The sequence below is a fragment of the Elaeis guineensis genome, chromosome 5 (assembly GCF_000442705.2).
Source record: "Elaeis guineensis isolate ETL-2024a chromosome 5, EG11, whole genome shotgun sequence".
Taxonomy (NCBI): Eukaryota; Viridiplantae; Streptophyta; class Magnoliopsida; order Arecales; family Arecaceae; genus Elaeis; species Elaeis guineensis.
This window is the reverse complement of record NC_025997.2, coordinates 24,545,092-24,556,480: the sequence shown is the minus strand read 5'-3', so window position 1 is coordinate 24,556,480 and position 11,389 is coordinate 24,545,092. Positions and strand designations below refer to the sequence as shown.

Sequence of the window (11,389 nt, the reverse complement as noted above, 5' to 3'; positions counted from 1 at the left end):
GAGACAATGTCTCCAATAATCATCATTATAATCATCTCATCAAAATCTCTAACAATATCATGTCTAATTACCAATGTAATAGAGACAATGGTAATCAGTCGTATCCTAATGCACATGATCTAAAAAACATATTTTCAGCATATGCTTAAAGGTTGCAAAATTTGACAAACCTGCTATAAACAGAAAAACATTAACAAAAAGCTAGGGCTGGTGATAACAAAACAATAGTTACGAGTTTTCATTATGGTTTCTCCACTGAATGGAATTCAGTCACGGTGGTAAAAATTAATATAGCATCGTTACCTAAATCTCAATAGTTGTTGAGTTATTAATAAGCACTCACGTCAGGCTTGTTTAATGCATGTGCAAAATGTTGTTGGGTTAGCTTCAGCTCCTGCAAAGGCAAGGGAACAGCTAGAGAAGGATATTTCCCCCTCTTTTGAAGCAAAATAGTGATGCATGAAAAGATATAGCAGTAGGGATGACAAAGACAAGCATGCTCCAGCTTCGACAAAGTAATTGACTTATATGTCAGGATTCTACCCAGAACAACTACAACTGCAAAAAAGGTAGAACCGTAGAAGCCTCGATCAAATGTCTATCCATACCTTCTTATCAGTTTCTCTGAAATAATAACATGTTTGAGATTTGCATCCTTCCTCTTCTTTAGGGCTTCTTCCCTCTTCCGCTTGGCATTGTTATGTTCTTCTATCATCCAAAAAGGCATGCCTTTCTTCTGTTGGATGCGAGTCCATTGTCCCCATCCGGGAACCAGAACTGGTTTTTCAGGTTCAGGGTTCTCTTCATCAAGTACCTCCATTTTGTCCTTCTCAAACTCTGCCTCCACATCATCACCAGCAAAAGCACGGTGTATAAGGTCAGCTTGAGATGGAAGCTCATAATCAGTTTTTGCATGAGATGACAGAAACCCGTCCACCATCTCCTCATCAGAATCTGAATCACTGTTCTGATCTGTTTCCTGGAACCCAGCAAAGCAAACTATAAGGCCGGCAACCAAATTGTAACTTGGATACCCAACAAACTAGCAGGACATACCTTGACATCCTGAGCGGGCATAGGAGGATTCTCAACTGCCTTGGCTTGTTCAGTAGTGCTACTTACTGCATTTTCACCTGTCATCTGCTCAAAACATCAACAGATCAATAAAAATGACAGAAAAGAGTTACTGAAAAGAGAACTCGTGGGAATATAAATAACCTTTTTCCATGAATTTGAAGCAAATATTGCAACTTCATATGTTGTCTTTGGACCAGGATTTTTGATAACGTCATCAAAACTCTGCCACAGAACCGTATACATTCATAATGACCACAAAATAATCAATCCAAAGGGAAACTATTCTCTAGAGGAAGCGCTTGAAATTACCTTAAATACAGCATCCTGACCTGTTTCAGATTCATCATGAAGAGAAGATCCAAACCGTACTTCCTTTGGCTCGCTATTTACTCCAAGCCCAACTTCCTCATGTTCAGTGGCCTCAATGTCACCTTCACTGTCACTAGAATCAACATTATCTGAACTCATTCTCTTATTAGATTCTTGAGGCTGCTTTTTAGCAGCCCCAAAAACCTTTCTACCACTAACTTTTGCTACCCCAGGGCTTTCTATCTCATCATCCTCCTCAAGCTGCTTCAGAGATTTATCATACTCTTGAAGAGCAAGGCGAGCTTCTTCATAAGCTGCCTCCTGCCGCTTTTTCAGACCACGTTCCTGTACGTCAATGAATTATCCATGGTCAAAGAAATCAGCATACTAGATTTTTGAGGAAGGAAAACTCATATCATGCCGAGAAGATGGAATCCAAGAAAACATTGAAAAGTGAGACATCATCAGTGTAGTAAGACATAAATTAAATATGGTGATGAATGAATGGTTAAAATCAACTCCTGGTGAATAGTAGCCCCCTTAATAACAGGTCAAACACCACAAGATAGGAAGAATTCCAATATAACCACAACACCATCTCAGTTAGAGCATCCACACCACTCAGAGCATCCTGGCAACTAACACATTCACTGGAAAACTTCATCCCAACATTTCAAGCATCACCGGTTAAAAGTAAGATCTTTCCAAATAGAATTAAAGAGCTAAGTTCTCCGCTCGAAGGAAAACCACTGATACTGTACATCTAGAAATAGTGGGCTCGGAGGAAAACCTCCAGATACTAATGTAGAGAGATAATGCACGAGACTTGGGGTTTAAAATCCCTAATAATATTAGACTCCGAAATCAATATATTGTTGGTCCAACCATAGACCTAACTTCAACAGTTCATATACAAGTGGTTTGAGTAGAAGATAGACAACAGCCACTGATAATTCATTGAGATCACAAATCACAGTGAAGGCAGGACTTGAATCCAGGTCTCTTGTACAGTAGTATCAAGAGTAAGAGACTTTTCCAACTCAACCACCTGGCACTCTCATATGCAATAGCTTCATCATTTCTCTATTTGGTACCCACAGAAGACCATATTTAAATCATCATGCGAGCATTTAGCATGGCACACTTAAGCAATTGGATATCAACTCTTATTTGCCAGAATTGGGAGCCAGTGTAGGTGCAAATACAGTGAAGCAGATATTTTTAGAAACACTTGAAATAAAGATGCACTTAGGAAGCAAGATAGGAAGATACTGAAGCGGTGCATTACCCTAGGTGAAAGATTCCAGCTACAAAGTGTCAACCATCCACATGCTATGGTAAGTTCCAAATCCCCTGAAGTCTGGAACAAACTCTCATCATAGAATTGGAATCAAGTGCACACATGCATGTGCATGTGCAATCTATACATGACCTCATACTAATTTTTCAATTAGTGCTAATGGCAGGGTTCAGAACCATCCATTCACAGAAATCTATTAAAATAAATCCAAAAAAGAAACTTCAAATGCAACCAAATTCGATAATATTTACTGCTGCCTATAAGCTGCCAAAGGCTCAACATTGCTATTTGCATGATGTTGAATGAAGATGACAGCATGAGATGCCTATGAAGGAAACAATGTTTTTAGTTCAATGACAAGGCACCTTGAATACAAGATGCAGCAGCAAATCAAGACCCAATTCCCACAAACTGAAACTAGATCAGCCTAGGATCATGGTCCTGTTTTTAGGCAAAAGAAATGATGTGAAATTAATTGCTTCCTTAAATGAGACATCATAAACAGACATTGGAAGGAGGAAAACTAAGTATGATAGTCCCCATCCATAAGCATTAGGATCTTGATGCAATACCATGTTTTCATGATTTGTGAATTTGGTGGATGCAACAACAGTTCCATGGAGATGATTTAACCTATGCATAACAAACAAATAAAAAATACTGTAATTAATTACTAATAAGTATTATGTCATATTGTTGGAACCTGGAAAAAATTCAGGCTTTATTTCTCAAAAATGACTCTCACTTCAGGCACCAGGTTAATAGCAATTTCTTCATAATTGCATTGGTGATTCTGTTTCTTTGGAGTGATCAAAGAGTAGATTATTATTCATTGAGTTATACCAGTAACCAAAAACATACTAGACCCTTTTCATGCCATCAATACTGAAGCATGTGCCTATTGAACCGTATATTGCATCCCCCCACCCCCAAAATAATAATAATTATAATAATCCACTAACAAGCTGTGAGGCCTGACATTTGTTCAAATGATATGACAAGCTGTCAAGTGAATAATGATATAGATATTCATATATGTCTTGGCCAGTTATGTGAAATATCATACAATTATTGCACAATACTCAGCAGACTAATAGAGTCAAAAAAAAGGGAAAAGAAAAAGATATTACATGATGGAAAACTTAACTTATTTTCCATCTAAATAAATAATTCTCAAAATTTTGATCTATAACCTCTACTCCCCCATCTATCATGAAGCTTGAAACAATAAAATCCTTCAATTTTTCATCTTGAATGTTCCATCCTTAGTTTTCTACAAAAATTTAAAAAAAAAATTCTAAATTTCATACTTTCTCCAAATACTGGTATACTGAATCCCTTACAAATTCTATCATTTCCATCCTGTATGTTGAGTTTGTTGCAAATGTGGCAAGTCAAGCTACCATTTATGTTGAAAAATGGTTAAGAAGATAGTAAGAATATTGTGAATTATTAGAATGCAGCTCCAAGTCCATTGCATAAGTATGCAATAGTCAGGAAGAAATCACAAAACCAATACATACTGACCTTAACACAAGAGTTCAATAAAGAAGAAAATATTGCTACAATCAATGCCCAACGTATCAATGCTAATGGTGTAGTATTTTGCATGCATAACCCAATAAAATTCATCTTAAGAAGATATTATAATGTATAAGTTGGTTAGTCAGCATCCGGGAATCATAAATAAGATGTACGAATCTGAGATAAGAGGGTTGTGGAGAATGGAGATATGGCTTAACAAAAACAATAAATTTTGGTTCCCGTTTTGCAGAGTTCTAATTCTTGATGTCTACAATCATTATCCATGTCAATACAGTAATTTGATACATTTCTCATACTTCCTACTGGATCCTCAACCAATGATGATGACTACAACACAAACAGCAGCATTAGCATCAAGTAGGAAGGTGGCATTATTTCTAGATAAAAATAAAACAACACGAATAGGCCATCAAAATCTATTGAAAAGAAAGCAAATCATTAACTAGAAAATTTGATCTACAACAGTAGAGTAATTGCATAACAGATGTTCAGGTTTGTTGAAGTCCAATGAGATGATCAAACAAAGAACCTTATGCATGCGCATGCGCACACACAGAGGAGGGGGAGCACTTTGAAGTATTACACCACCTAGAACATTATTGAAGATGTGCATAAATTGACATGTGGCATAAATTTTGAATTTTAACTTCATCACGTGTCCAATGAAACAGGAATATAAAATCATAACATAAAGAATATTGATGGAGAGTTCATGCTATGACTTGATGACATTCACATAAATTCTTCAAACCCACCATGAAAGGCAATGCAAAGACTCCTGATTTTGGTATCTCATCCTCTTCCATGACTTTAGTTGTCATCTCTTTTGCTCTATTTAGAAGCTTGGAAGCCCATTCAGTGTCTGTTCTAGGTGAGAGTTCTTCAAAATCTTCATCACTACTGTCATCGCTGCTGCTAGTGTCTTTCATGGAATTCACTTTTCTAGTTAAAAGTTCATGTTTGTGAAGTTGTTCAGCAATGGCAGCTCGAGTGCCTTCATCTTGTACATTTAATCCACGCTGTAAGATACGCCTTGCCCATTTCGAGTTGTTTTTGTGCTTCAAAGTCATCCGTTCCTATATAAATTTTGCAAGGAAATGAGTTTACAAATGAAAACATGATGATGATGATGATGATGATGATGATGGAGATGCGACAATGAAGATGATGATGCTGATGGCGAGCACCCAAAATAGCAAACAAGTGTTATCACCTCTGCGCGTTTGAATTCCTGTTTCATAGCATAATCTTTAGCAGCTTCAGGATCCATCTGCATTTCAGCTGATGCTGCCTTTAGTTTCCCTTTCTTCAAAACACGATGATATGTCTTGGATTTAATTTTCTTAATATGCTTCGCCTTCATCTCATGATGGAAAAGAAGGCTACGCATTTTAGCAAGACGATTCTGGCGGTCTTTCACATCTTCAACAGAGATCTGCAGAAGCATCAGCAACCAGATAGATTCAAAACCCATCATATGAAGTTTGATGTATCTACTAAAATAATTTCACAAAATCTACAAGTCTAGTTAATGGAAACCATACCTCATGCATCCATAACTATAATTAACAATCAAACCATGCCTAGCCAACTAGTAAGAAAAACAAATCAGATACCAAGACTCATCAGACACTTCTAGGATATGTATGTATGTATATCTGTATGTATATACATACATACATATGTATGTATGTATATACATACATACATATGTATGTATGCATATACATACATACATATGTATGTACATATATAGGTACACATATATGCACACATATATGTACATATATATGCACATACATATATACATATATATGTATGAATGTATGTATGTACATACATACACACACACACACGTATGTATGTATGTATGTACATACATACACACACACATGTATGTATGTATGTATGTCATTGTCCTATGATAGCCATCCTTATCCAATCTTTTCAAGATTTGTCATATCGGCTTTTATGTATCATGCCTTATCCACATCCCGTGACCATGGACATGCTTCTTGTATAGCCGATTATTTTTGATCTAGTGCAAAGTTATGCAATACTAAAGTATAATGATTTTGGTTCAAATTGATCATAATGCATTACCAACCAAGTTTTGTATAGTGTATCATGAAGTTATTTACCATGCATTCAACTGGATAACTCCAGTATATTCAAGCATTTTTAACCAAAAATAAGGCAAAGAACAAAAAAAACTACAAGACTATAATTTTGAAGTAAAGTCTTCTCCTGAAGCATGCTTGATCCAATTTGTTATATCTGAGACTGCATCTCAGATGTAGAAGGTGCTCTCTTTCTGAACGACAAAGTAGCTCATAAAATATAAAGATTTATGTTGGATGCAATTCTAAATGCCAAAATGTGGGTCTGAAATTAGCAAAGGCTTCTAGGAAACGTAAAAGTATGCATGGAACTGCATTTTGGATGCAATGACAAGCATTCATCAGCTGCTATGATGCTTAAAACTTACCACATTTTCTAGGACTCCATGCAGACTTATATGCAAATACAATCCAGTCTAACCTCAGAAATCTCCAGGATAGTATATAAACAGCAACAGATTTTATGGATACAGCTTTTGTTCTCCAGTGCATCACACTTGTATAGATGGACTAGTTACGCAAATAAAAACTACTTACCATTCTAAAACCTTTGCTAGTTAAGCCACCATGTATGAAGCTATACAAAACTTTTAATCTGGTATCTTTATTTTATAAGATAATAGTCACCATATCTAAAAAGAAAAATAAAGCAATGCATAACTGAAAAGGGAGAAATGCTATAATTTTCTAAAACAATATTGAAATGTTATTATTTACACATAATATATAAGCTCATCATCATATTCCATTTGAAGTATCATGCTCAAAATTATTTGTAAATTTTCCAGTAATTTTTGAAATTGGTTAAATGTACAAACACTTTCACCTATGTCAAGTTGTCCGATGACAGTTTGTGAATGACCACCTCTTTGACTTATCTAAACTATGATTGGTAAGAAATTCAGCAATGTTTTGCAAAATTTGATACCTTTCACATAATGCTTGCTTCATCTCTTGCTTAGGGTCTGCTCTTTTTACCTGGGAATCTATATCTTTTTAGATAAATATTTTTCAGGCAACATTTAACTAGGAAAATAATTTATCCATGTTCTTTTACACATAGAAAAGTGGTTTCGAAATTTATTTCCCATGTGCTTTTGCATTACTAATTTTCAAGGTAAATTGCTAAAATTTATTCATATTTTTCATAATATCCCTTATGTTTTTTAGGTTTGGAGAAAGTGGATGATTGAGTTATTGGGCATTGAATGATAGAGATATTGAAAATAAAAATAAGATATTTTAAGAATAAAATTAAATATCTACTTTACTGATTGATGAAAAAATGATTTAGCCACCCCTTAGGTGGGTATGAGTTTTCCTCCATTTCATGGATAAATGTTATCCATGGAAAGTAACTTATCCATCTTAAAAAGCATGAGAACATAGGTAATTTGGTCAATAAGAAAATTAACCAACTTTCCCATGATATTTATCTATAAAAGAACGGGCCCTTGAGGGAAAGAAACAAGAGTGCACAGCTGAAATGGGAGTGTGCCTTTCACTAAACAGGAAAACAACAATCAATGATTCCTCTCACATGATCACCATCATCAATGTTTCCCACCACATTGCAATACACATGCCCAGAATTAGTATACAATCAACACACAGTCCACTCCCAACATGAAGCCCGTCGAATCCATTTTTGGGATAACTTAAATCAAAGACTAAGATCCAAATTCATTACATAATGAGATATATTTGCTGAAGGTCTGATTGGTCTGCATTCCTAACAAAAAGGAATCCCATAAAGAGAAGCAGAGATTTAAAGACCTTCTCAGATGGTTTCCCTACCTCTATGACTCAAAAGCCATAATATTCCTTCATGCAATGGAAGGAAAGTTGAATGGGACCCATTGAAACATTTCATCTGTGTAGTTTTCCACGCATAACAAATGACTAATATTTGCAGGTTGCATGTGATCTATCTCCAAGCATCCACTATAATATTTTTTATAAACATATTGCTTTTTTTTTTTTTTTGATATCCATTTCAAGTTATGCATACATACAATAAAATTCAAGGATGTAGTGTTGCTAGATACTAATCCAACAGCCTATGCCAATGTTCAGCAATAACATCCATACTAGTAATGCAAGCAAAATACATTGTTAGACTAAAACCATAAACCTTAGCAATTATATTCAGCTAAACCATATCTATGAAGACATTTTTTTATCTACCAATATCTCATATCAGCACCAGAATTTACAGATATTCTCTCACCATTCCTATCCTCCTAGGATTTCTACCATCCACCTCCAAACATCCACACAGACTTGAATGCAAGAGCCTCTTCTCTCATATGGCCACACCATCTCAATCAGTTTTCAGATACCAACTTGTCCGAGTCCTAATCTTTAAGGTTCCAGTAGTAAACTCATTTGAACAATCATTAAAGTGATATCCATAATTGTCCAAGCATCCAGCCCAGAATGCAGTTGCATGTTAATATATGCTATCAAGCCAATGCATGCCAAGCACTAGCACAGCAAGGCATGTAACATACACATGCCAAGCCGGCAAGCCTGCATAGCACTGGCACATGATACTTAAAATCTCCTCTAAGCCTATTACTCCCCAATGCACCACATATCAATCTCTATAAGAAAACTTGGTGATCCTAAACAGCAAACCGCAAATCATCATCCAGTACTTTGCCCCACAAATGTTATCTGCTTCACCATTATTATAATTATTTTCTCACATAGCACCTTAGCCACCGTACTCTAACTATATCCAATTATCTCCATCTCACCTGGTATATTTTTTTATATGTACTGAACAATAGTCATATAGTGCTAATTCTTGGCTCAATCATGAGTGGGCTACACTTTTATCAATTTATTCAACAAAGGTCAATTCTTATTTTGGTATAATAACTTCCACTTAGCAGTATGACTATTTGTTATATTAACCAACATTATGTCATCCATACAAGGGTGCTCGCATTCATAATTCTTGGAGGGGAAATGATGTTCTGCAAATTTTTGTGGCCTCCTCTGCTATTGTTCTCATATATTTTTATGACAATAGATGTTTTTGCATAAAGAAACCAGTAAACATATTAATGACAGGGGGAGTGGAGTTGGTTATGACACATCTCTGTCCTTGAAGGAAAGGAAGAAATGTTTTTTGCAGTTTACTTAATTTATATCATTCAAATTCCGGTGCTCAATGCTCATGAGTGCACAGTGAAACACCACCCTCTTTAAATCTATGGAAAGAACAAATTAGTATAGCAGCAAGAAGAAGAAACTGCATAGACCAAATATAAAGGCAGATACCCTTGGATCCAGAAGGCAAAGTTACATGCATAAATATCTTTTACCTACACTTCCTACTTTGCTCCTGCACTTCTCACTAACTATATTAACAAAAACTTGCAAACCAAAAAATTGTTAAGTGATACAGATACCTTGTTTAGCTCGAGAAGTCTTGAACCATCTTTCTTATGGGCCTCCATAACTTCTGGATCATGGACCAGCAAAGCCATCTTCTTCTCAAACTCTGTCCTTGGTTCAAACTCAGAAGCAATAGCTCCAACAGTTGAGAACCCCAAATTCACATCCTCATCAAAATACAGAGTAGGGGCCTCTCTGTTCCTCTTCACCAACGGCTCCCACTTAGTGACGTCCTTCTTCGAATGCTCGTAGGCCACCTTTCTCTCCAACTTCTCCCTCCCCACCTTCGGAAGTGGAGCCTGAAGGGGCATCTGCTTCTTTTCCAGGTGATCCAATCTCCTCCTAAGCTTGCTATAGCCAGGCTTGTCATGAAGAGGGTCCAAAAGATCGTGGATGCTGATCTGCCCATCACCCACATCCCCTTGAAAGTCCGATAAAACCGCCTTCTTCTTTCCCTTACCTATTAAAAATTAATTTTTTTTATAGAAATCGATCTTTTCTCCCCCTTAACTTCATTGAAATTGGAATTAGAGCTGGAGCTTACCTTCAAATGCCTCGCTGGGCATGCCGGTGATCCCCTGGAGCATCCTCAGATGTCTATCGCCTTCCTCCTCTTCATCCGACTTGTCCGACAGAATACCCTCATCCTCCTCATCATCCGAAGGCACGTCCTCGTCCTACCACCAGTAAAAAGATCAGATTTTTTTTATGAACTGAAGTCAAATTCTACAGCATCTATAGGGACAAACCTCGAACTCTTCCGGGAGCTCATACTCATAGTTATCCACAGAGTCGAACCGCCGGTTCTTCTTCGATTCCTCTTCGGGAAGCGGCTCCTCGTACTCATATACGTCCTCCCTGACATCTCCCTCTTCTCCATCGGATCCAGACTCATGCTCGGGAGACTTAGGATTAGGGTTTAGGAGATCGATCTCCTTGCGGAGGGAAGAAGGGAGGCGAGGACCAGATCCTTTCTTCCTCCCCTCTTTCCTGCCCTTCTTTTTGCCCATGACCTTCTTCTTCTTATCTAAAGATAGCATGGGAGAGAAGGGGTTGCTCTTCTTCTTGGCCTTCGCCTTCTTCTCCACCATTGCGGCCGTCGAGGTTTCGTTTGCGCGAAGAGAATCGTAATTTGAGGGACGGCAACGGTACTCGCAAAATTTGCCCTACAGCTATCCGAACCCGCCCCAAACTCGATTGCGAAATTAACCAACAATCCCAAGCCCGGTCCCCGCCGTAAATTTTTACGGCATGCCCGTCGAGTACCCGAATCTGCCCGACTGAGTCCCTTATATTCGTCCTGCCGGTGGAAATGAGCCAGACGGCCTGGCAGTGATCTGGTCTAATCTATTTATTTAAATAAATTAAATATAATTTTTTTAAAAAATTATTTACATAAATAAATCAGATCTAAAATTTTTAAATCTGATCTAAAAATCTATAGGCCGTCTGTATAAATTAGCAATATATGACAATATATGAGTCTTTACTTTGGTTATTTAGTTATGTATAAGAGTAGCATAATGAAAATTGAAAAAAAAATTTTAACTTTTTATTATGAAAATGATTCATGAGATATTATTTTTTATTTTTTATTTAGTTCAAATTATATCCTCTATAATTTGAGTTC

At 36.7% G+C, this 11,389-nt stretch overlaps 1 protein-coding gene across 1 annotated transcript in view; it reads right to left on the bottom strand.

Annotated features, from left to right (window-relative positions):
- Window positions 1-10,975, bottom strand: part of LOC105045184 (uncharacterized protein C57A7.06) — a 12,562-nt gene extending 1,587 nt beyond the window's left edge. Inside the window, 10 exon segments of the mRNA XM_073257763.1 lie at window positions 609-622; window positions 625-979; window positions 1,057-1,140; window positions 1,219-1,299; window positions 1,387-1,731; window positions 4,987-5,307; window positions 5,445-5,666; window positions 9,774-10,219; window positions 10,304-10,436; window positions 10,509-10,975. Of these exon segments, the coding sequence (XP_073113864.1) occupies window positions 609-622; window positions 625-979; window positions 1,057-1,140; window positions 1,219-1,299; window positions 1,387-1,731; window positions 4,987-5,307; window positions 5,445-5,666; window positions 9,774-10,219; window positions 10,304-10,436; window positions 10,509-10,850 (2,343 nt within the window). The 5' untranslated portion in view covers window positions 10,851-10,975.
- Between the last annotated feature and the right edge of the window lie 414 nt (window positions 10,976-11,389).